The 26,551-nt window shown below is 38.4% G+C and overlaps 1 protein-coding gene across 1 annotated transcript in view; it reads right to left on the bottom strand.

Annotated features, from left to right (window-relative positions):
• Window positions 1-2,030: 2,030 nt before the first annotated feature.
• The window catches only part of stxbp6 (syntaxin binding protein 6 (amisyn)), a 36,844-nt gene continuing 12,323 nt past the window's right edge, over window positions 2,031-26,551 (bottom strand). The window contains exons 3-6 of the mRNA XM_051866940.1: window positions 11,747-11,877; window positions 11,487-11,652; window positions 4,470-4,627; window positions 2,031-3,948 (exon numbers count right to left, since the gene is read on the bottom strand). Coding sequence (XP_051722900.1) covers window positions 3,925-3,948; window positions 4,470-4,627; window positions 11,487-11,652; window positions 11,747-11,877 — 479 coding nt within the window. The 3' untranslated portion in view covers window positions 2,031-3,924. The remainder of the gene's footprint in view (window positions 3,949-4,469; window positions 4,628-11,486; window positions 11,653-11,746; window positions 11,878-26,551) is intronic.

The following is a 26,551-nucleotide window of genomic DNA, read 5'->3' as shown; positions in this document are numbered from 1 at the left end:
ATCAGACTGTGAGCCTGTATCAAATATGATACTCGGCCAAAAAACAAACTTTATTTTTTTAGAAAAATGCTTAAAAAAAATGCAAGAACAATAAAGATGACTATTTCTTGCAATAAATCGATTATTCTGAACTTGAGAATTGAGCAAACAGAGCAATAAAATTCTGTTTTTGAACAAACACTGCCAATGAATGTAGAAGCATTAGAAGAAATATCTGGAAGTTTCACAATCTGTCCAAAAGTAAATCTAAAAGCATTCTTCTCTGTATGTTCAAAACAATCAAACATTAAAATTGAGACGCCAGTTCTTTTCAGTGTCAAAACAATGGCAAATTGTCCAAAGCTTCCATAACTGTGGACAAGTACAGCGTGTAATGTTTGAAAAGACAGACTTTACAGACAAATTTACACCCATTTCATCTGAGACTCCCATAGTGCTACTGTAAGAAAAAGATCCACAAGTCTTTAGACCACAAAACACATACGGGATCTGGATCAACATGACATAAGGTTCGCTGATGCATAATGTGACCATGTTGTATTTGTAGCTTGTTGTTGCAATCTTTGTGAGGCATGCAAGATGTTCATTGGTGAGTGTTCATGGTTGAGAGTTTATGTTTGCAATTTGAGCTACAGTAGCTCGTCTGTTGGATCGGACCACACGGGCCAGCCTTCGCTCCTCACCTTGGCCGCCCATGACCCTGTCACCAGTTCACCACTGTTCCTTCCTTGGAGCACTTTTGATAGATACTGACCACTGCAGACCGGGAACACCCCACAAGAGCTGCAGTTTTGGAGATGCTCTGACCCAGTCGTCTAGCCATCACAATTTGGTCCTTGTCAAACTCGCTCAAATCCTTACGCTTGCCCATTTTTCCTGCTTCTAACACATCAACTTTGAGGACAAAATGTTCACTTGCTGCCTAATATATCCACCCACTAACAGGTGCCGTGATGAAGAGATGATCAGTGTTATTCACTACTGTCAGTGTTCATAATGTTATGCCTGACCTGTAAACATCTCTACGACTGCCTCATTGTGAGATCAAAGCATCGAAGAGAAAGATTTTCAGATGCAGATACTCGACTATCATCCCTCAAGAGTCAAGCATGGGTTCATTCATCACAATGAATGCATTCAGATCCCTTGAGAGCCGAACACGGTCTTTGCAAGCACTAGATTCTAATCTCTTTAGAGAGAATCAAGCAATAACAGAGCCTCTTACTGCGAATAAATTGCAGTAACTCCCTCAAGAGCTGAACGTGCTCCATGTATACACTAGATTTCTATCCTTTGGGAGAAAATCAAGCAAGAGCAGAGATCTTACCGCAAATGCAATGTGATGAGCGCTTCCAGCTCGTTTGAGAGTCGGATGCTCAAACAGACTCTTGTCGTACATGCGCATACAGACAAGCGGCTTCTGAAGACAAAAAAAGCTGATGACGTGTAACTCATGCGCCCTTTTATACTCACCGGCACTCTGCGTGTGACATCGTGGACTGCTGTGTGCCAATGATTATTGGCTTTTGTTTACACGTGCCTCAGACGCCGGTCACAGCGATGGCATTCCCCATAGCGTCAATACCAGACGCAGCGTTGAAGCAAAAGTATTGTCTGCACTGAATACATATCCACTCATATTATTTCCATCACAAAAGTTTTACGAGTGAATGCAAAGTTTCTCAAGGAAATGCAACAGTTTTGCAAGAGAAGGCAAAAACATTGGAATATAATTCCCCATCACCACTTACACTCCGAACAACAAGTGTACACTTATTTTATATACTAAAAATCTAAATTTGCTAGTTGTTCATTTTATATGTCCATTTAGGGATAAATATAAATTAAAAAAATAAAGGAGCTGCTGGGGAAAAGACCACATCTAACATTGAAAGCTAATATAAAAGTGCTTGAACACTTGACATTTGGTAGCCAAACTGAAACCTGTTTCTGATTTTGATATCACATAATCCTGAATGTCTTCTTGCACCAGAACAAGTGTTTCAAATGTACTTACGAGAGCAAGGAGATGTATTATTGTCATTTATTACCTATTCATTATTCCATTTACCACACAGTAGCACAGGCACATTTAAAACGGTTAAACAATATCTTAATGTTCCCTTTAAACAAAAAAGATTCTGACTTACAACTAGCGACAAGCATATCACTACTCTACATACTCAGAAATGTGGTTAGATCACTTCAAACGGGGGTTGGTTTTCATCATGAAAGCATGTGACATGAAAAACATGAACGTCTAGGCCTGGGATGCACATGACAATTTCATAATTCATTTGTTTTTCTCTGACAATGATGACATTCTCTGGCAGTATTCCCCGGCCTTGAAGGCAGACATCAGTGCATCAGAGCTGTCTCTACAGCCATAAAACAAACCATATGACCGTTGATGCCACTTAACAGAAAAGAAGCTATAAATTATGTTACAAATGACAGAAGTAAAACAGTCTTCTGAACACTTTATGCAATTTTAAGGCAGGGTTTTAAGCACAGATATAATTATGTATATTTATCACAAATTGAAAATTTTATTATTATTTCAATCAAATGCATTAAATGCAACACATAAAACGGAGCACTACAGACTTTGGTCACTTTTTCGTAATCCATTAGCTAACAATCAAATGGGGAAATAATATTGCAAAGTATAACATATGCTTTTTGTTAAAGGTTCCTCAAGAGAAAACCAGTTTAAAATGTTGACACAGCTAATTCAGGCTGTTATAAACTGTAACACTTTAAATAATTACTTCAATACAATATGTTAGTTATGTGTAAACATTCATGTTACACCAAATATTCTTATAAAAAGCCAAAGGCAACATAAAAAGCAAAACAACTCAAGGCAGAAATTAACAAGGTAGTGATTTTAATATATATATATATATATATGTGTGTGTGTGTGTATATATATATTTTTTTTACTAAAGTTAAAGAAGAAAAAAGAAAAAAATAAACTGAGAATTTAGCTAATGTGTCATGCTCCTCAGACAGCTGCAGTACTCCCTAGTAGACAAAAGAGTTTATGTTATACATATTTGTAGCATGAGTGCATGTGTTTATGTAGTCGCTCTGGCTCTGAGGACAAACTGAAGTGCGTTAAGAACCTCAGAAATAACATCACGCGTTTATCCAACAGTATAAAATTAAACTAAATTTGTAGACTAGTATGACCATTGCTGCATGATATTTTCTTTCACTGGCGATCAGCTGATCTCCTCTCATTCTGGCACTGCATGTGAATTTAACATCCAGTTAAGGCACAACCCGTCGTGAACTGCAGCGCGGCACTTCTCATGGTCTTGTCATTTCTCAGGGCAGCTCTGTAGATATTTCAACACTTCAGATGCACTACATTATTAAAATTTGTCTTTAAGAACTTTATTTTAATAATAAAAATAAATCAGTAAAATAGGTTGTTGTTTTTTTTTGCATGTGGTGACATTTGAAGAAACAAAATGATGTTAAAAAAAGAACAAGTTTAGAGATTTTTTTTTACAAAATCCTTTTCTGAAGGATTTTTACAAAAAATATATTTTAATAATTTCACACACTAAAATTCTCTCATGATGCTGATGGCACTTATCGATCAATCTAGAAGGGATATCAAATATCTGCAGGAATTTGAACCTTAAATTTTCTACATCTTCAGTAGGAATCTTTTGAAATTATAATAATGATCTGTCAAATGGCAGCACACAGGAATAAGGCTTCGATTAAGCTTGCAATGACCGAAAATCCCATCTATGGTTAGAGAAGGCATGATCTTTTCAAGGCTCCAGCCATGTTGACAGGCCACGGTGTGACACATGTCCTCATTTCTTCATATGATACGTCATGCGCATCCCTCTGATCGCAGGGGTGAGGGATTTATATCAGATTCTCCAAAAATACGGTAAAGGTTTAACACTTGTGCTTCATGGCAAGCTAAAAAGAGAAAAGAGAGAGAGAGAGAGAGAGAGAGAGAGAGAGAGAGAGAGAGAGAGAGAGAGAGAGAGAAAATTTACTGTATAATAATGTCTAAAAAGGTCAGCGAGCTCAATCATAATGGTACACAATCTCCTGCCCCTTGCATGATTTGTTAAAAAATATGTTGGTTAATTTGATAATGCATTAATAAGAGTAAAATACATTTCCATACACTACTGTTCAAAAGTTTTTTTTTTTTTTTTTTAAATAAAAAAATAATTTTTATTCAGCAAAGTGCATTAAAAATGCATTAAAAGCAGCAAAATGCATTAAATTGTTTAAAAGTGACAGTAAAACATTTATAATGTTAAAAAAGGTTTCTATTTCAAATATATATTGTTCTATTCTATTCATCCTGAAAAATCCTTTCCGACCCTAAACGTTTGAACAGTAGCAGTGTGTGTGTGTGTCTGTGCAGTCGCCACATGAAGGCAGCAAAGCAACACAAATTGTTCTTCCAGGAACAGGCCAAATTTTACCTTGTGTGCAGTTTCAGCAAAATGTTGGGCGCTGTTCATCATCTGGCCCGTCTTCTCCTCCACGTGTCCCAGTCTCTCGCCGCGCTCGTTCAGCGCCTGACTGGCCTTCTGCACTGCACTGCTGACACTGTCTGCCGCCTCGTGCAGGATACTGTTACCTACAGAGATGAAGGAGACCAGGTCAGAAAAAAGACTGACAGAACATACAGTAGAAGTAACTGCACTATACTTCTGAAAAGAAGTACACTTCAGCATACTTCTGAAGAAAAAAAAAAAAATGTACTGACAAGCATTTAATGGTAAATTAAAATACACTGTAATGTAATTAATATTTAAACTTGTATGTCATGTATTTAATTACACACTTTTGTAATTACACATTTGTAATGATGACGTTGTAATTCAGTACAGGGGTAATTCACCACTGGCAAAATGGGCTTTCAATAAAACTTGGCTGCCTATACACAGTAGAAAGGCAAAACAAAATGTTGAAATTGGTGCTACTTGACTAGAAAAAAAAAAGGCTGTTGTCTTCCCTTTTGCCAAATAGGTAAGAAAACTTCAACACCCATGATGCACTGGGTATGTTGCCGTCCAGGGTCACTCCCACCAGTCTGCTATGAATACGCTTGACCAGAGTCCGGTGTTGCCAGATTGGGTTGATAAGAGGTCAACCAACTGATCGATTCATTTTTGGCTGATTAATCGGCGCTGATAACCAATTAATTGAACAAACTTTCATCTGTAAAAATGGCTCATCTTACCCCGCTCTCTCATATACAGTACAAAAACAGCCTTTAGAGGTGAAATAAACTATCACTGACTCCACATGGAGTTTGTTTTGACGTGAGACTGTGCGCTGCACAGAGCGGGACACTTCAGATGCGGATTTAAAACAGACAATGAAACGGTATATATACACACTACACTGCATGTTTTCATATTATAAAGTAATTAATTTTTGACTAGATTCTGCATTAGTGGAGAATGTTTGCAGTATGTACAGCAGTATGTTTGCCATATTCAATAAGTTTTGGGGCAGCGCCACCTTACCAGCTTACCTCAAATACTTGCTTTAGTAGGAAATACTTCTTAGCAAACTTTTAGTCATAATTGTGTCGACTTGTATTGTTCCCAAGTGCAAGAATTCAAAGAGTAAACATTTAGCTGGAGTGAGTTACTTTGGGTTTCCAGTGAAAGATTGGCTGAAGGCTGCAAAGAATCATAAAAACGGAGAAAACGCCGCAACGAATAATCTGAAAAACTTTTGTGTTTGTAGTCAATATTTCAAACTGGATGAGCATGAACACAGTGAAAAACTGAAAGAAATTGCTTTTCTGACAGTCCTGACCAACCCCCCGAACGCCATCGCATACAAATAAGAAAGCTATTGCCATAGTGTTCCATTTTTACCATAATGCTGTTTAGTACGATACAATTTTCAGTGATAAACCTTACAATAGTCGATCTGACTGTCTGTGCGCAGAGATACAAAATTTTACGAAAGCCCCGGAGCTGTCAAAAACTGACAAATAAACATGAATTTCTTGGTCCAGATAACACGGAGAACGAGTAAACTTTGTTCACTTTACAATACTTTAAATGTAATATCAAATAACACATGACAGTTCAAATTATAATGAAGTACTTTACATGTGCTTTAGCATGTTAAAGGAACACTCCACTTTTTTTGAAAATAGGCTCATTTTCCAACTCCCCTAGAGTTAAACAGTTGAGTTTTACCGTTTTCGAATCCATTCAGCCCATCTCCGGGTCTGGCGGTACCACTTTTAGCATAGCTTAGCATAGTTCATTGAATCTGATAAGACCGTTAGCATCTCGCTCAAAAATGACCAAAGAGTTTCGATATTTGTTCTATTTAAAACTTGACTCTTCTGTAGTTACATCATGTACTAAGACCAACGGAAAATTAAAAGTTGCGATTTTCTAGGCCGATATGGCTAGGAACTATATTCTCATTCCGGCGTAATAATCAAGGAACTTTGCTGCCGTACCATGGCTGCAGCAGGCGCAATGATATTACGCAGCGCCTGTGACCCACTGCTTGCACAGGGAACGTGCCTTGCAGCCATGGAGACATTTGTGAGAGACGCTGCGTAATATCATTGCTATCCTAGCCATATCACCCTAGAAAATCGCAACTTTTCATTCTCCGTCGGACTTAGTACATGATGTAACAACAAAAGAGTCAAGTTTTAAATAGGACAAATATCGAAACTCTTTGGACATTTTTGAGCGAGATGCTAACGGTCTAATCAGATTCAATGAACTATGCTAAGCTATGCTAAAAGTGGTACCACCAGACCCGGAGATCGGCTGAATGGATTCGAAAACGGTAAAACTCAACTGTTTAACTCTAGGGGAGTTGGAAAATGAGCCTATTTTCAAAAAAAGTGGAGTGTTCCTTTAACACATTAAGATAAGTGTACTTTAAAGCATGACAAAAGATTATTAAAACATAATGATTTAAACATACTTTAAAGTAAAACTTTTTTTAAATTGCACTAAAAGTACTTAAGTGTCCATAATAGGATGTTCATGAAATGCTTCCAGCATTATGAATGCCCACTGACCACAACATGTCATTTATTCCAGTATCTATCCATGGAGTTTTGAGAATGGAACTGGTCCTGTAGTGACATCCCCACGGTTTTCGTCCCACACCTGAGCAGCTTCACCGTATTTGTTTTGCACTGGTGTGAGACTTAGACCGGAGGGGCCAGCAAGGCTCGAAGTTACAGAAATACAGTGTTTTCAAACAGGTTTCCCAAACAACTGCCATCAGTCAACAGATAAATGTACCTCAAAATCATGCCATTGGTTGAGCTAGTGTTGTTGTGTCAGGCTGGTCTGGACGCTCAAACAAACAGAGCAGTGTTCTGATAGCACCAGAGTCACAGTGTCACACAAGATTCAACCTATAGCTTACTCTATACTCTAGAGCGGACTCTGAGGTATGAGAACGTGAATAAATCACCACTTTTAAAATAAATGTTCAAAAAGAACCCTAGAGTTCTTGAATTAATTTTAAAGAAGCCTTAAGCAATGTCCTAATATATATAAAAAAGATTTTTTCTACTGATAAAGTACATTTACGAGCTGTTCAATTCATAACGTTTTATTAAAATTAATAAAATGACCCCATGGTGGGAACCCCTATTATGAAGCACCTGACAGAACGCTTTAAGCTTCTATATAAAACCTTTTAACCTAGAGTGTGACTAAAACATTCAAAGCCATTATATCACGTTCAACTCACTCACAATCAGGTGTGTTCATGTTTGCTCAGCTTTAAATGGATCAGTGAACTGAACCCTGCCAGGCAACAGAATCCAGGCCTCTGAACCCACAGCAACCGCGACTCTATTTCCCACAATAACACAGTCCGTCCTCTCTGTGAGTCAGACCACGACTAAAAGAATAAAGACAAGAAGCAACACTAAAAGCTGTTATTTATTAAGTGGGAGGAATAACTGGCAGGAAAGAGAAGTAAGGGTGCTTCCCCCAAGACACAGTTAAAATAGCATCAGCACCGTCCTCGACAGAAGAACACTTTAATTGTAGCATACAAATGTAAACTGTCTGAGCTTTAGTGGTGGTACTGCATTCTAGAACATGTTCTGATTAAACAAATATACAAATAATCTAGATCTATCCCCACATCAATGCCTTTTACCTTAAAGTGCCTCTATTAGGCTTTTTTTGTTGATATGATCTTACATGCAGTGTGTAATACAGCTGCTTGTGAATGTAAAAGGTCTGCAAAGTTTCAAAGATCAGATAAATGGATTTATTGTCTCCCAAAAGAAAGAAGCAATTCTGAACTGCCTGAAACGAGTCATCCGTAATTCCAGTCTCACATCCTGCTGGGACTTGCGTAGGTTTGTTACAAATTTGCATAATGCCAGCCTACGGTTTTCATTGGCTGCCTGGGAACAACGTCTACTTTGCCTCTCAAACACTGTAGTTGTATCAGAGACTGGAAGAGTTTGGTTCGTGTTCATGTCGAGAAGATGCTGTTTTCTGCTGCCAAAGCAAATCCACTTTACATGCACTTCCAAAGGATGAGATTGATACGATAACACAGACGCCAGCGTTACTGTTTGTATCACTGTGGATCAAGTGCTGAGGAAGAGCTGGAGCTGAAATTCAGATTTGGTAATAGGCGTTATGTTTCAAGTCTGAAAACCTGATTTATGTGATTATGATATACTAGCAATAATCAAACATCAGAACAAGATGCAGAGAGTAAAATTAAAAAGAAAAACAACTGTGTAGATGTATTCCTACTTTCAAAAACACGCCGTTTTGTGTGTGTCCCTTTAAATGCAAATGAGCTGCTGCTCCCGGCCCCCGTTCCAGAAGAGGGCGGAGCTTTAACAGCTCGCGCTTCGGTCGCTCAACAACAACAAATCTGGAGAATCTCACGCAGCCAAAATGAGGATTGTCAGTAACGGTGTTCATCCTTACATTGTTCAAACCGGAGTCGACACTGATGGAGAGACTCAGGAAGAAGTTGGAAGAAGAATGGTGTAATATTTTTTCTCCAAACTATCGCTTGGACAGAAACGCTCCTTTTTTATCAATCGATCTTGCCAGGGTCAACTTCAGGCTATCCAAGCTAACGAGACTCTAAATAGTGTTCAGTGCTCGTCTGTGCAGCCAACGACAGAACAGTTAGCATGCTTTGATCGAACTTTTGCCATGGTGTTAGAACTGGTACACCGCTGTCGCTTGCGAAAACAAAATGGCCGCGCCCTGAGTGGAAATGTGCAGATTATATTATAGGCGGTAATATTATAATAAGATCCCCTTCCTACGTCACAAGGGGAGCGAAATCTTGTTTTTTCACATTCTTGCAGAGAAAGGCTTACCAAAACAAAGTTACTGGGTTGTCCTTTTTCATGTTTTCTAGGTTGGTAGATGCACCGGGGACTCGATTATAGCACTTAAACACGGAAAAAGTCAGATTTTCATTATATGTCCCCTTTAAAACAATATTATCAATATTCAATATTATCATTAATAGTAATTATATATATATATATATATATATATATATATATATATATATATATATATATATATATATATATACACACACACACACACACACACACACACACACTGTGTTCCAAATTATTATGCAAGTGACATATCAGTAGGATTTCAGTACAATAAACAATTAGATTTTAGTTTTTCTAAGAAAGTGTTTGTTTATTTATCCATGTCTTTTTAGATAACTGGTATCAATCTCAGACAAAATAATTTGCCAGGTCTACTTAGGTAAATGGAAACCCTACTTAGAGGTTGTTCCACATTATTAAGCAAGTCACAGTTCTCATGCAATATGGAGAGGAAGAAAGATCTTTCTGAAGATGAAAAGCATGAAATGGTGCAATGTTGTGCAAAAGGCATGAAAACAACTAATATTTTGTGAAAACTGAATGCAGATTATTGAAGTATCAAGATTTGTGAGTGATTTAGAGCACAGCAGAACTCGGTCAGATAAAGGCTTATTAAGGAAAGTTTCTGTCAAACAAAATTGTATTAAAAGGGCAGCTATAAAAACAGAAAAACAGGTATTTGAAGCTGCTGGTGTCTCTGGAGTCTTGAGAAGCTCTCCATGCAGGCTGGCAGTTGTGTGTAAAATTGCATTTTAGCCACCACTAACCAAACCTCACAAAGAGAAACATTTACAGTGGGTGTAGAAATACATTTTCAAACAGTTTTATTGCTGGGGTGTTTTTTTTTTTGCAGCATGGGATAGTTCATAGTGCATTGTATTTCAGAAGGCACTATCCTTCTTTTTATACCATAGCTGAAGATGGCCAGTTATGAACTCCACATATCTTGCAGAAGTCATTTTGACACCATCAGAGACCCTAAAGGGATCTTCCATCTCACTTCCCAGTATTCCAGTCCAAATCATCACCCGCCAGCTCCCTGCTGACGTCACAGTCTTGTTGGAACGTGGTGGCCATTCACCAACCATCCAGAAATCCATCCATTTAGACCATCCATTGTAGTACGGCATTCATCAGTGAATAAATCTCTTTAAAAATTAGTCTTTATATACTTCTAAACCCACTGTAAATGTTTCTCTTTGTGAGGTTTGGTTAGAGGTGGCTGAAATGCATCTTTACGCACAACTGCCAGCCTGCATGGAGAGCTTCTCGAGACTCCAGCAGCTTCAAATATCTGTTTGCTGCTCAACACTGGCTTTTTTATAGCTGCCCTTTTAATACAATTAACTTGTTTGACAGAAACTTTCCTTAATAAGCCTTTATCTGACTGAGTTCTGCTGTGCTCTAAAACACTCACAAATCTTATGATAATTCGATAATCTCCATTCAGTTTTCACACAATATTAGTTGATTTCATGCCTTTTGCACAACATTGCACCATTTCATGCTTTTCATCTTCAGAAAGATCTTTCTTCCTCCCCATATTGCATGAGAAGTCACCAGCCACTTAGGTACACCAGTTCAACTGCTCTTTAACGCAAATATCTAATCAGCCAATCACATGGCAGCAACTCAGTGCACTTAGGCATTTAGACATGGTCAAGATGGTCTGCTGAAGTTCAAACTGAGCATTAAAATGGGGAAGAAAGGTGATTTAAGTAACTTTGCACGCGTCATGGTTGTTGGTGTCAGACGGGCTGGTCAGAGTATTTCAGAAACTGCTGATATACAGGGATTTTCACGCACACAAATCTCTAGGGTTTACAGAGAATGGTCTGAAAATATCCAGTAAGCAGCAGTTCTGTGGCTGAAAGGGCCTTGTTGAGGTCAGAGGAGAATGGCCAGACTGGTTCAACTGATAGAAAGGCAAAAGTAACTCAAATAAGCACTTGTTACAACCGAGGTCTGCAGAACCTTGAAGCTGATTGGCTACAGCAGCAGAAGATCACATCGGGTGTTATTTAAAAAACACACAAAAAGAGCATAGTGAAGGAGAGAGTGTACAGTATGTTTGACTGGGGCTTCTCACCTCCCAACAGTTTGGAGTGGCAGTTGATAAACTCAGGTTTTCTTTCGGGAATGTACCGCTGACATGTGTGATGGAGGATCTGGACAAACACGCACTTCTCTCCAGCTGAACCTGCTATCCACTGGTCAGATCCATTCTCAAATATCAAGTCAAACTCAGGGCAATCCTAAACATTTTTGGATGAAGGGAAGTAGTCAAAGATCAATACCATCAAAACATCTCACAAAGATGGAAATGGAGAAAGAGCCCAATCTACTCACTCGGGTGGAGTCGATGCCGTTGACCTGCCGCAGCTGACTGATGGTCCACTGAGATCTCCTTACAAAAGATGAAGAGCCCTCAAACTGCTTCACTTTTGTGAGGAAAACTTGTGCTGGTTTCTTATTGGTAACTGAAACGAAAAGTAAAACACACTACCGGTCAAAAGTCTGGAATAATTACACACAAAAAATATTATGCTGAAAAATAAACATTGATAATAAGTAATAATAGTTAATAATAACTGAGCATCAAATGTTAGAAATTCTAAATATTAGAATGATTTCTGAAGGATCATGTGACACTGAAGACTGGAGTAATGATGCTGAAAATTCAGCTTTGATCACACACGATTAATCGTAAAAAGATCGCAATCTCGATTCAAGCACCCACACAATCTTATTTTATTAATGACAATGATTCTCCCGCATCTATTAAACCTTTGACAAAATCATACGCTCAAATCTGTGTTCGTGCTGCCAGAGCCAGAGAGAGCCGTTTTGAATCACACATTAGTTATTTCTGTGTTACAAATATTCACATTATCACAGAAGTACTGAGATATAAGTTTTAAGTTAGTATTTAAACACTGATGTCTACGATAGCGATCAAAATAGAGCAAACTACCTTTTGAAACGAACTTGGCACGTCAAATAACGGTTGTATCAATTACATCTTTCACTAGGTGGAAACAACTGACGGTTAAAAAAATTTATTTGTCATTGAATCATCCATTCAAAAGATTCATTCAAACAAGTGTGTCTTAAGTTGTATTTTAAAAACGTGTACGAGTCAGCATCCCTGACATACATGGGTAAGCTATTCCAAAGTCTAGGTGCTACTGCCGCAAATGCACGATCCCCTTTCCGGCTTAACTTGGTCCTTGGAATTTTAAGTACATTTTGAGATGTCGATCTCAGTGTTCTTCCCGTTTGATGTTCAATTAACAAATCTGATAAATAAGACGGTGCAAGGCCATGCAGAGATTTTTATAGGACCAGGGACGGAATGATGTGTTCACGTTTTTTAATATTCATTAATAATCTCGCAGCAGCATTTTGAACCTTCTGCAGCCGTAGGATAGAGGCTTGACTAATTCCTTTGTATAACGAATTACAGTAATCCAGTCTTGATGATATGAGAGCATGAATTGCAATTTCGAGACTCTTAAATGTCAGACAAGATTTAATCTTGGCCAGATTTCTCAGATGAAAAAAAGCTTGACTTTACCACATGATTTATCTGTGCGTTCAACTTCAGAGAGCTATCAATAAAAACACCCAAGTTTTTAACACATTCTTTAAAGTTCATTGACAGTGGGCCAAAATGTAACTCTGCTGCGCCCTTAGCTCCTCTGGGGCCGAACACTACAACCTCCGTCTTGTTTTTGTTAAGATATAAGAAATTAGAAGCCAGTCATGCTTTAATATCAGAGAGGCAGGACATTAGAGGTTCTAAACTATTTCCACTTCCATTAAATATATTTGTAAGTCATCCACATAGCAGTGAAATACTATGTAGTGTTTTCTAAAAATATCCCCCAATGGGACCATGTAAAGTGAAAAATGCGTGGGGGCCAGGATAGAGCCTTGAGGCACACCACATATAAGCGATGTCGCTCTCGATGTCTATGATCCAAATCGTACTGCCATGCTTCTATCAATCAAGTACGATTTAAATCAATTTAGGGCCTTACCCTGAAACCCTACATACTCTTCTAGCCATGAAAGCAGCACCGTATGATCTATTGTATCGAAGGCTGCAGTTAGGTCTAATAAAACTAACACTGCTGAATCACCAGCATCCACAGTCACCAATAAATCATCGAAAACTTTTACAAGGGCTGTCTCCGTGGAATGATACTTTCTGAAGCTGGACTGGTAAAGTTCACTAATCTTGTTCTGTTCTAAAAAAAAAAAAAAAACATGTAGCTGACTAAACACCACTTTTTCTAAAATTTTTGACAGAAAAGATAGATGAGAAACTGGTCTAAAATTTGTCAAGTCAGTTGGGTCTAAGTTGGGTTTTTTTAGTACAGGTTGCACAAAGGCCTGTTTCAGCATGCTGGGAAAAACCCCTGAATCTAAGCTTTTATTTATAATCTGAACAATACTAGGTCCAATAGCCTCAAAGTTTTCTTTCAAAAACCATGGAGGAACCATATCAACAACTGACCCAGTAGGTTTCAACCCACTTACAATTTCCCGTAAACGCTGAAATGTAATAAGTGATTAAAAACAGCGGTCTGTGTAGCAGAGCCTAAAAAGTCATTTGCAGAATCGTCCTTCTAAGATTCTCAATCTTTGTTTTAAATGAATTAAGAAAGTTTTCGCATATTGATGGGGATGAATCTACATTTAATATAGGAGGGTTTACTACTGTATTTATAATATTAAACAATGTTTTAGGATTATTATCATTGTTTTCTATTAGCTCGACAAAGTACTTAGATTTAGCGGTTTTCACAGTCCTCTGAAAATTTTAAAATTTTTATGTATATGGAGATACATAACTGGTGCAAAATCAGCAGGCTCTCTAGCCGTATCAAAGAGCAGTGTTTACAGATCCCACCACACCCGGTTCTGCAGAAGTGAGAACACCCGGTTCTGTAGAAGTGAGAACATCCGGCCCACAGCAGACTGTTTGAGGAATTTCTGATCCTCAACTGTTTGTTTAGGCCTCTGTGTACAACACTCCCTTTTCCTCCCTCTCATTCCCTCCATCTGTGAGAGGTTACTCATGTTAGGGTCATTTCTGATCCATCGGCCCAGCTTTCACCAGGAGACTGTGATCCAGCACTCCAGACTCTTCTTCACGAAACTCAACACTGCACAGTAGTTCAGGGATGCGTGTCTGTATCCTCAGCCATCTCAACACACTCAATATCTTGAAAAATCTATTGTGCAAATGTTTAGTAACCTAACTTTACAAAAAAGCCATGCACATCGTCTCTATCACAGCTTAATTTATTTTCCGAGTAAATCTACGCAAAATTGATACCTTGCAAAAGCAAGAATTGCATATGGACAAATGGCACTGACATTACCAAACCGGAGCTGTTTACTTTGCCCGAACCAGTCAAATGACAAGGAACGGTCGACCCAAACATGAACATTTCCTCTCGTTCCAAACCTTTATGATTTTCTTTTCTTTCTTTAGTATTTTGAAGAACAAACACATTATTTTTATTTTTGGGTGAAGTATCTTTTTAAGAACAAGATTTGTCATTATGACAACAGCCTGACATTAAAGGGTTAGTTCACCCAAAAATCCTGTAAATACGAATCTTTTGTTTCGAATCAGTGGTTGGGATCGCTTATCAAACTACCAAACTGCTGAAATCACATGACTTTGGCCCTCCGAGCAACTGATTCGAAACAAAAGATTGGTAAAGCTTCATGAAACAGTGAAAATCGGCCATCACTAGAAAATCGCCCATCACTAGATATTGTTGAAAAGTCGTTATTTTGTTATTTTTGCCGCACAAAAAGTATTCTCGTCACTTCATAACATTAAGGTTGAACCACTGTACTCACATGAACTGTTTTAAATATGTTTTTAGTACCTTTCTGGATCTTGAGAAGTTCGGTGACATTGCTGGCAATGGAGGTCTCACTGAGCCATCGGATTTCATCAAAAATATCCTAATTTGTGTTCTAAAGATTAACGAAGGTCTTGCGGGTGTGGAATGACATGAGGGTCAGTAATTAATGACATTATTTTCATTTTTGGGTGAACTAACCCTTTAAGTGGACAATGTAATGAAGGATTTCCAGGAAATATTATTATAGGAGACACCTGCATATTATATATTTTTTCTGCATTTCAAAACATAACATAACATAACTAACTAACTAACTAACTAAATAAATAAATAAATAAATAAATGTGTTTAACAATGAAATTATTATATGATCACCAAAATGTGAGTAAAATATATACATACACTTATGCAGTTAGGCTATTTTAAGTTTTTGTTTCCATCTTATTTTTCTTATTTTTTCTGTGAGTGCATTTTAATGTTATGTTAGACCATTGTAGCCAAAGATGATCAATTTGGCACGCGAATACTGAATTGAGTTCTCTTCTTGTGCTTGAATGGAGAAACGCACACAATTATGGTCAAAATATCCTTGTAAACACGGTCGGTAATGTCTTAAGTGAAAGTAAACAATCGAGAAAGAAAACGCATGTGTAACAGTATATTGGATCCGTGCATTAGCTCTTAAAGTGACAGCAGCCTAATAAACCTGCTGCCGTCCGACTTATTAATGTTAATAAAAGAACAAAAGACAAATAAAATTACTCACTGATCTTAACTGAAAATCTTTTGTAATTCTAATAAGGATAAATCTATATTTTATTTATAAAAAGAAGACTATGCAGTTATTTTACATTTGACTTCAGTTTCTGAACTTTGATCAGTTGTATTAATTTGTGCTATTGCTAATTTGCTTAGTTAACTGTTTACTTGTCTTTAATAATGTTTGAAATGTATATTAGTTATTAGTTGGTTGTTCTTGGTATTCAGCAGCAACAGAAAGTTTTGCAAAATGCAAATATGTTTGACTTCATTTTTTTTACCATATTGGAATCAAAACTAGGAATCGATAAGCAGAATCGGAATCAGAATCACTCAAATTTAAACGGTAACACTTTAGTATAGGGAACATGTATTCACTATTAACTACGACTTTTCCCCTCAATAAACTCCTAATTTATTGCTTATTAATAGTTAGTAAGGTAGTTGTTAAGTTTAGGTATTGGGTAGGATTAAGAATGTAGAATAAGGTCATGCAGAATAAGTCATTAATATGTGCTTAATAAGTACTAATAAACAGCCAATATTCTAGTAATATGCATGTTAATAAGTAACTAGTTAAAAGACCCTAAAATAACGTGTTACCATTTAAACAATACCTAACCCTAATGACGTTGCATGGAAATAATGGTGAGACCACAAACGAGACGTTTCAGGCAAGGGTTTTCTGTTGAAGAAATTCACTCTGGCTAGACTTTGTAACAGATTGTTTACATGCACAAACAGCTATGGTACACATTAAGAGGAAAGGTAAAATCAAAAAAGCATGACAGGTGCCATTTACAGTGAGTGTACTTTTCACTTGTTTTAGTTTCTCTCTTGGTGAATAGATCTTTCATTTGTGATTCATTCAATTCTTAGTATCAACAGGCCTTTAGACAGAAAAAACATTCTCCTGAAGCTCAGCAGTAGATGATTTCCAGAAGGCTACTATTAAATGCTTTCAGTGGGTTTCCCCCTTAACAACCCCAAACATGTTTATAAAATCTTCAGGACTCCTTTGATACCTAGAGTCATGTGATGGTCCATGCTGAGCACTGAATACTGAAACAGACCGACTCCTGCAGCACAGTGTTGCTGTGGATCTGTGAGCTGGAATGTTCTGGGTGTGTTTTAGAATTGGTCTGAATGGAAACACAAAGGTCAAGCTGGAGATCCTGGTGATGGGTCTTATTTTCCGCTCTGGACACTAGATTTATTACGATTGGCTAACCACATTTATGCCTAACATATCACATAAACTTAGCTCACTTGAACAGAATATTTGCACAATATCTAGAGATTAAGTGGTCAATATCCTCTAAGAAAAAGTTTACAATCATGCACATTATAAATCATATTGGGGCGGAGGTGAAGTGAATGTGGCTTTGGGTTGAGGATATGATAAATTAAAATAAACAAATCTAATCCACAAAAAAACTGGCGAAATGGAATGTAAACCAAGCAAACACACAAAGTAAAGCTGAACACACACTGTGGGAGTTTTTCCAGTCTTGGATCGCTTATAGTGACTATGGTGGCCATTACTATAACACCAAAAACGGATTCATTGAAGCCAAGATAAAAACTGTAAAATAATCCCAAACAAACAGTGACAGATATTAACTCAAAATCAAGCCCGCCCTACATTTTCTCTTGTTCCAGAAGCTGTTTCACTCGGATATAAACGTCACAACAGTGAAGACAACACTATAGCAACTTCTGTTTAAATGAGACACGCCTATTTGAACAGTGTGTTCATATCAGGAAACAAAATGGCTTTTTATTTCTAAATTATGACAGTAGGATTTTTACATCACAACTATCATTATACAGTACAATTTCCAAAATGTTGACAAGACTAAGTTTAATATAACATCTGTTCAAGTTATAACATGAAAGTAAGGTTAATAATATAACTTAGATTACACATTTTTCAGTTTTACTCAAATTAGGGTATAATAAACAACAAACACTACTACCTCTAGTACTTTGTATGGCCTCCATGATTTTTAATGACAGTCTTCTAGGCATGGAATGAACAAGTTGGCCACATTTTGCAACATCTATCTTTTTCCATTCTTCAAGAATGAGCTCTTTTAGAGACTGGATGCTGGATGGAGAGTGATGCTCAACTCGTCTCTTCAGAATTCCCCATAGGTGTTCGATTGGGTTCAGATCAGGAGCCACTGAATCACTTTCACCCTGTTCTTATTCAGAAATCCAACAGTGGCCTCAGATGTGTGTTTAGGATCATTGTCATGTTGGAAAAGTGCATGACGACCAAGGGCACGGAGTGATGGTAGCATCTTCTCTTTCAGTATAGAGCAGTACATCTGTGAATTCATGATGCCATCAATGAAATGCAGCTCCCCGACACCAGCAGCACTCATGCAGCCCCACATAAGGACACTGACACCACCATGTTTCACTGTAGGCACCATGTGTTTTTCTTTGTGACGCCATACAGTTTTGAAGCCATCAGAACAAAAACATTTATCTTGGTCTCATCACTCCAGAGTATAGAGTCCCAGTAGTCTTCATCTTTGTCAGCATGGGCCCTGGCAAACTCTAGACGGGCTTTAGGAGAGGCTTCTTTCGTGGACGGCACCCATGCATGCCGTTCCTCTGCAGTGTACGCCGTATTGTGTCACGGGAAATAGTCACCCCAGTTTGACTTTCTGCTTCTTTAGATAACTGCAGTGAACTTGCATGCCTATTATCTTCAACCCTTCTCATCAGAAGACGCTCCTGTCGAGGTGTTAACTTCCGTGGACGACCTGGACGTCTCTGTGAGATGGTTGCAGTTCCATCTTTTTTAAATTTTTGTACCACTTTCACTACAGTATTCTGACTGATAAGTAAAGCTTTGCTGATCTTCTTGTAGCCTTCACCTTTCTGCTGTAAAGAAATGATTTTCTTTCTCAGGTCTTGTGACATTTCTCTTCCATGTGGTGCCATTGCTGACAGCATGAAATGGGAAGGGGTTTTAATACCCTTTTATAGTCAACTGTCTGCTGGACACCTGTGTAATGAAGAATTAGACTCACCTGTGCTTGAATTCTTGTTAAATTAGACATTTGTAGTATAAAATTTAGCTTTGCTCCAGAGACTTTCAGTGGGGTGTACTCATTTTTGCATCACCCTAATTTGAGTAAAACTGAAAATTTTGTTCTCTAAGTTATATTATTAACCTTACTTTCATGTTATAAGTTAAACAGATGTTATATTAAACTTAGTCTTGTCAACATTTTGGAAATTGTTTTTGTGTTCTTTGAGATATTGTTTAAAATGTTACTTTTCAAAGGGGGTGTACTCATTTACGCTGAGCACTGTAGTGAACCTCGGGAAACATTATAAAATTTAGAAAATGTAGTTCATGACCCATTTAAGTGAGTATTCTTGTCTCACTGCACCAGTGAAGATGATCAGAGATGTGTTCATGCCTAGAGAAGATCTTCAGAAAATGCCAAGAAGATGGATGTATGTACAGAGCAGAGCTCAGCAAGAGTTCAGGACTGATGAATAGGAACTCCACAGATGAGGCAGAATCAAACAGATCAAATGAGTCTGTGGAACAGCTCCAACCAAACCATTAACCCACCAAGACCTCAGGCTGAGACTAATAAACAACTTCCTGGAGCACAAACACATTATTTGTGGGCATTTAAACAGCACAGCAACTGAACTCATTCACTCCCACTGAAAACTATAGAGAACATTTTAAAGTAGACCTTAAATTATGACTTTCTTTGTCTCAAAAGTTCAGGCTTAAAGAAAAATATTAAAAGAATAACACTGTATTTAGAATGGCTAAATATAGGCGTAAACAGGGTCTAAAACGTTTTGTGACTGGACCACTGAAACCACATGTAAAGTTAGTCTGAAACGCATGTGACCTCACATTGACAGTGTAAACATCTGTCCTGATGTGTCCTGGACCATGGTGCACAAGTAATCACAGGAGACACATTTGGACATGTTTATACCAGGTGTAAATGATAATGCATCTTACAGTGGAGAGTTACAGTAGATATAAAGCCCCCGTTTACATTATTAAGAAGCGTTTATTTCAATTTGATCACAAGTGGATGATGCTAAATACAGGTGTAAACGGGGTCTTAAACGTTTTGAGCTTGTCCACTTTCAACCACTTCCAGAGGTAGTCGAACACTGGATTGCTTTCACAGCTTTTCACATGTGGTCGAATGTGTTCAAACAGCCGCAAAAGACCGTCTACTCTCCAATGCGTAAACATTATGGGAAGTGCTTTAGCTAGACGGGATTTAAACTTTATCGACTGAAGACCCAAGTTTGGTTTGAAGATGAAAAACGTACGAAGCACAATTGGTCTCTCATCATCCATGACTTCTCACACGCACTCACAGTGTTCAGCGTGTTTTTGCAAAAATGTATGTTTCCATGTTTTTCTGTTGTCATCTTTCATGTTCATATGCAAAATTGCGTTTATCTATTCACAATCCAAACAAGATCGAAAGATCTGAAAAAACCCATACATTTACCCACCCATAGACCCTCCCAGGGTCAGAAGTGGTCGAAAGATACGGAATAAAACACGAGGTGTAAACGGGAATGTGTCTCCCTCGTCTGCTTGTGATCAGATCGGCCAAAACACATCTTAATACCAGATGTGAACAGGGCCAAAAAGTCTACACACCCCTGTTAAAACAGCTGGGTTTTGAGTAGAGATGCACCGGTCGACCAACCATCAATAGGAATTGGCCTTTTTTTTGTTTTTTTTGGCAAATCTCTGTTCTGGATTTGCACATAAACTGCATTGCAATCATTTCCCAAAATGTTGTTTGTGTGGAAGTATTACAAAGTCTGTAAACAGGACGTTAACCGAGGCCAGAGACGGGACACGCTGAGGATGGAAAAATATAAATACTGAAATAGAGGTGAAGGGAACTGATTGTCTTCAGAAAAGGTTCAATGGCTTTTTCTTTCCCTCGTATCTCCGAATAATGCTTATTAAAGTAGTGTTAATAAGTGCAGCGCTGCTTTGTGTACAGCGTTTAATCAATGAAACGCTTTATCACGGCTGTTTCACGGGCTTAATTAAAGCCAGAAACACAAGAGTCTGTTCAGGTGAGCAGCACAAAAGAGCCCGTCGATAAGCTTTTGCGACAGTGAAATCTTGGACTAAGGACAAATTCAGGAGGATGAGAAGAAGAGAGAGCAAAAGACAACACTGTTCAGCAGTGAAATATTCTGACATCACCGTTCCTGTGTCCTCCTTCCTGTCCAGGGAAAACACTGAGCTGATGCTCATTCATCACAGGCCGTACAAGAGCCCATAAACAAATATTACAAATATAAAGATGCTGTTATTTTCATTAAATAAACCGTGCAAAATTACTGAAGAGAAAATTATTCTAGCACAAATTAAAACATATTACATTATCACATGTTACTTTCTTTAGTAATAACAGTGAATTGTGCAAAATTACAAGCAACTAGCCCTAAAACAGACCCTCTAAAGTAAATGCATAGTTAATTAACATTACTCAGTACTTATTTGTGTAATTACAATGTAACAATGTTACCTTAAAATAATGTGTAACTAAATGTGTGTTTTTTTTTTTTGTTTTTTTTTATATAACATCTGACAAAAATATCTGTTTTATGTCTATCATGTCTGTGCGTGTACAGAAATTTGCCATGATAACATCATGCCCTGCATTCTATTCATTCCTTTAAAGCCACAGGGACCAACAGCTCCAGTCAGACCGCTGTGTTAACACTCGCTTTACAGCCAACGATCGGGTTCATAGTATGAGTTTGGCTTCTAAATGTAATGGTACAGCTGAAAATGGTGTGAAGGGAGGCAGAGCATGCTTGATTGAGAAAGGAAACCCAACACAACAAACCTGAGAACCTCGGGTTTCCTTCTGCCGTTTTGAGTCCATTACTGTTTTTTATACCGTTTTGTAACTCTTCCTGAAAACCCTCAAATAATGTTCCCAATTTCTTTTTCTAAAGTGTGTTTTTGCACCATTTTACTCAAAGTATGTAGAAACCAGTGTTATTTTAGTATTGAGATACTATTAAAGTTTTATTAATATTTTAAAATAGATTTTTTTAATATATATTTTCCATTTTCATTTTAGTAAAAGTCATTTTCATTAGTTTTTGTTTTTATTTAAAGGGGACCTATAATGCCCCTTTTACAAGATGTAATATAAGTCTCTGGTGTCCCCAGAATGTGTCTGTGAAGTTTCAGCTCAAAATACCCCACAGATCATTTATTATAGCTTGTCAAATTTGCCCCTATTTGGGTGTGAGCAAAAACACGCCGTTTTTGTGTGTGTCCCTTTAAATGCAAATGAGCTGCTGCTCCCGCCCCCTTTCCAGAAGAGGGCGGAGCTTTAACAGCTCGCGATTCGGTCGCTCAACAACAACAAAGCTGGAGAATCTCACGCAGCCAAAATGAGGATTGTCAGTAACGGTGTTCAGCCTTACATTGTTCAAACCGGAGTCGACACTGATGGAGAGACTCAGGAAGAAGTTACAACTTTTAGATGTTTCTGAATGGTTAGTGGATAAATTTATGTAGTTGCTGTGGAGTTGATTCAACTCATCCACTAGTATGTGCCGTCATGTTAATCTTTTGTGCAAATCCAGTGTTGAATTGACCCTCGTTTGTGAAGCAGTCCGGAGTAAAATGACGGCATCAACAACACTCTACTACAACAACTCTTCCTCTTCTCTAAAGCAGCCCAACATGGCCTCCCCCCTTTGTTGTGTGTTCTCAGGGGTGTAAACTAAATGAAAATGTGAAATTTTGCCTAGTTTCACAATGACCAAGTAAGAATAATGACTTCATTTCTACTATATTTGCTTCTAAAGCCAGCTTTTCAAGCAACACATCTTTGGATGCAAACTGAATTTAACTGAACTCAGACAAACATTTTCTTGCACAAAAAAATATACTGCAAAACAAAGCAAGAACATTGGCTTCTATTATCACTCAATCAACTGTGTGTGAATGAATGCAGTGATATACAGCACACTGAATTTGAGGAGTTGTGCTCTAACAATGCCAGTTTTGACTCAACTATTTATAAAGGACAGATGCATGCTGGAGTCCTATTATCCCACCAAAAGAGATCAATTCAAATCTTTGTTTGACAAATCAACATGACACTGACTTCACACTAACACACCCGGGAATCTCACCCACCAGGACACAAGCAGCGGATGAAGCCTGGGACGTCCTGTGGGAGTCGCTGCTTAAGCGAAGAAGCTCAGAGAGAAACGTCTGTCTAAATCTCATCTAACCTTTAGATGTGTTCTGAGTGAACAGCAGGCCGCCGGGAACACAAACCGTCCTGCTGCTCCAGCAACTGACACGCATAACAGCCTTTCACCGACTGACTGACTTTACCTCGTTTGACCATATAAAGACAGTGTCTTTGTATCTACAGTATGTCGGTGCATCCCTACTTGACAACACTGTTTAGTGTCGATTAATGCAGAACCTGAGGTCATAATGTGGGTGCGAGTTCATTTTCAATAATTCACTTCATGGCGCGGCTGGAGTATTATGAGAGAGAGAGACAGATCGACATTTATTCTTCAGGTCAATCTTATATTCATAATAAAAAATAAGTTTGAATGTCCTCTGAGAAAAGCGATATCTTTGTCTTTGTAACAGTTAAGGGGATTTCCCATGACAGTGATAGCCAATGCACTTGTTGCTTGCGTCTTATAAGGTGTTGTTTAAAGTAAAAAGCCTTGTTTACAACCTTGTTTCAGTCCCTTTCAAATTAAAGTCAAGCAAACAATTCATTCAAAAGTACAAATGCAGAGCTCAAGCTAGTGGGATACAGGGTTAAGTTAAATAAAAAAATGAAGTTATGAAACTTAACATTGCCTTTAGACAAATCAGTTTGCTCTAGAACAAATAATGGATTAATATACTTCTTGATATAGCTAAAACAAATTACACCGATTATTCACTCATAATGTTATGCCTAAAGTGAATAACACTGATCATCTCTTCATCACGGCACCTGTTAGTGGGTGGATATATTAGGCAGCAAAAGTCCTCAAAGTTGATGTGTTAGAAGCAGGAAAAATGGGCAAGCGTAAGGATTTGAGCGAGTTTGACAAGGACCAAATTGTGATGGCTAGACGACTGGGTCAGAGCATCTCCAAAACTGCAGCTCTTGTGGGGTGTTCCCGGTCTGCAGTGGTCAGTATCTATCAAAAGTGCTCCAAGGAAGGAACAGTGGTGAACCTGCGACAGGGTCATGGGCGGCCGAGGCTCATTGATGGCTGGCCCGTGTGGTCCAATCCAACAGACGAGCTACTGTAGCTCAAATTGCTCCAGAAGTTAATGCTGGTTCTGATAGAAAGGTGTCAGAATACACAGTGCATCAGTTTGTTGTGTATGGAGCTGCAGAGACACAGACCAGTCAGGGTGCCCATGCTGACCCCTGTCCACCGCCGAAAGAGCCAACAGTGGACACGTGAGCATCAGAACTGGACCACAGAGCAATGGAAGAAGTTGGCCTGGTCTGATGAATCACGTTTTCTTTTACATCACGTGGATGGCCGGGTGCGTGTGTGTCTCTTACCTGGGGAACACATGGCACCAGGATGCACTATGGGAAGAAGGCAAGCCGGCGGAGGCAGTGTGATGCTTTGGGCAATGTTCTGCTGGGAAACCTTGGGTCCTGCCATCCATGTGGATGTTACTTTGACACGCACCACCTACCTAAGCATTGTTGAGACCATGTACACCCTTTCATGGAAACGGTATTCCCTGGTGGCTGTGGCCTCTTTCAGCAGGATAATGCTCCTGCCACAAAGCAAAAATGGTTCAGGAATGGTTTGAGGAGCACAACAACGAGTTTGAGGTGTTGACTTGGGCTCCAAATTCCCCAGATCTCAATCCAATCGAGCATCTGTGGGATGTGCTGAACAAACAAGTCCGATCCATGGAGGCTGCACCTCACAACTTACAGGACTTAAAGGATCTGCTGCTAACATCTTGGTCCAGATACCACAGCACACCTTCAGGGGTCTAGAGGAGTCCATGCCTTGATGGGTCAGGGCTGTTTTGGCAGCAAAAGGGGGACCAACACAATGTTAGGAAGGTGGTCATAATGTTATGCCTGATCGGTGTATATCTCATGTTTAACCACTATCTACATAAGAGCCAGCAGCAAATTCCCAAAGGACTGGCAGAGATAAAGTTTCAAAATGAAAAGCCCAATCTTTCCTTAAAAAGACCTGATGCACAAACATTAACTACAGAAAAATGATATGAATTTCAATTAAATATTTGTATTGATTGACTAAATCTAGTCATAATAACTATTTAGAAAATTACTGTAAATGAGTAAAAGAGCTGGTCTTTGCCAATTAGCAGTGAGGTGTGAAGTGAGATCGGAGCATATGTCAGTTTCATGGTCCTGGTGGGCAGAGGTCTGAACTACAGGGCTCCTGTGGCGTCAGTGTGTGTTTGTGTGTGTTCGTCCAGCTGCTTCTTGTGAACACATTCATTAGAACAATTAACACAGACGTCAGTCATAAAGCGCATTTGAAATATGCAGCTCATTCTCGTTGCCTCACAGTTGTGTAGTATAACGGCATCAACAGTTTCAGAAAATAATCACCTTTTAATTTCTGCTGATTAAAGAACAGATGACAGTCGTATCTACTGTGATGAACCGTCTGACTTCACTGACAGGTGCAGAATCCACAACACTGGTATTAAATGTATTTATGCATGCATTTTATTGAGTGGTTGATTTAAGACAACATTTTTACTTCTATAGCACTTTACACTACAGATTCAAAGCCGCTTCTTATTAATAAGCAGGAAAATAACATTGTAATCTGTTCAGATTTTAAAAGTCCTGTAGTGTATTTCAATTTTTAGTTATTAATTCACCCTGACTTGGTGGACTGAATGAATTTTCCCAGTTCTTTTTCAGTGAATGCTGTTGTTCTCTGGGAGCTTTGAGTGCTGAAAGTCACAGTTTGTTTTCAAAGTACAAGGATTGAATTGCATTCGCTTAGGAGTTATTAGACAGACACAGACCAGTATGTTTCACAGTCGGATAAGAAACACTCTACTGCAGCACAAGAAACGGTGAAGGTTTAGGAGTGTGTACTTCATCTGAGAGTTTTCTTTGGAACAATTATTTTGACTATACCACCAGATGCAATCTCACTATGATGTCAAAATGTATAAATAACATAAAAATTTCCCAGAATCTGCACAGAAATACCAAAAGTAATTTCATATTGTCACCTGTTATGCATGTTGGACTCTTAGAAATGTTTCTGTTTAGCATCACGCTCTTGTAACTCGGGCCACACTGACAAAGTGCACATAGGGAAACGGTTCAGATGCAAAAAGAAACTGAAGGACAAAGCAAGGAAGAACAATACTAGGAAACATCAGAACAAAGACTGAAGAAACAAAAAACTGAGCATGTGCCAAAGCAAGGGCTGTAAGGATGAAGTAAGA

This window comes from Ctenopharyngodon idella, chromosome 17 (assembly GCF_019924925.1).
Source record: "Ctenopharyngodon idella isolate HZGC_01 chromosome 17, HZGC01, whole genome shotgun sequence".
Classification (NCBI taxonomy): domain Eukaryota; kingdom Metazoa; phylum Chordata; class Actinopteri; order Cypriniformes; family Xenocyprididae; genus Ctenopharyngodon; species Ctenopharyngodon idella.
The sequence above is the reverse complement of the archived record's forward strand: the minus strand, read 5'-3'. Positions and strand labels throughout refer to the sequence as shown.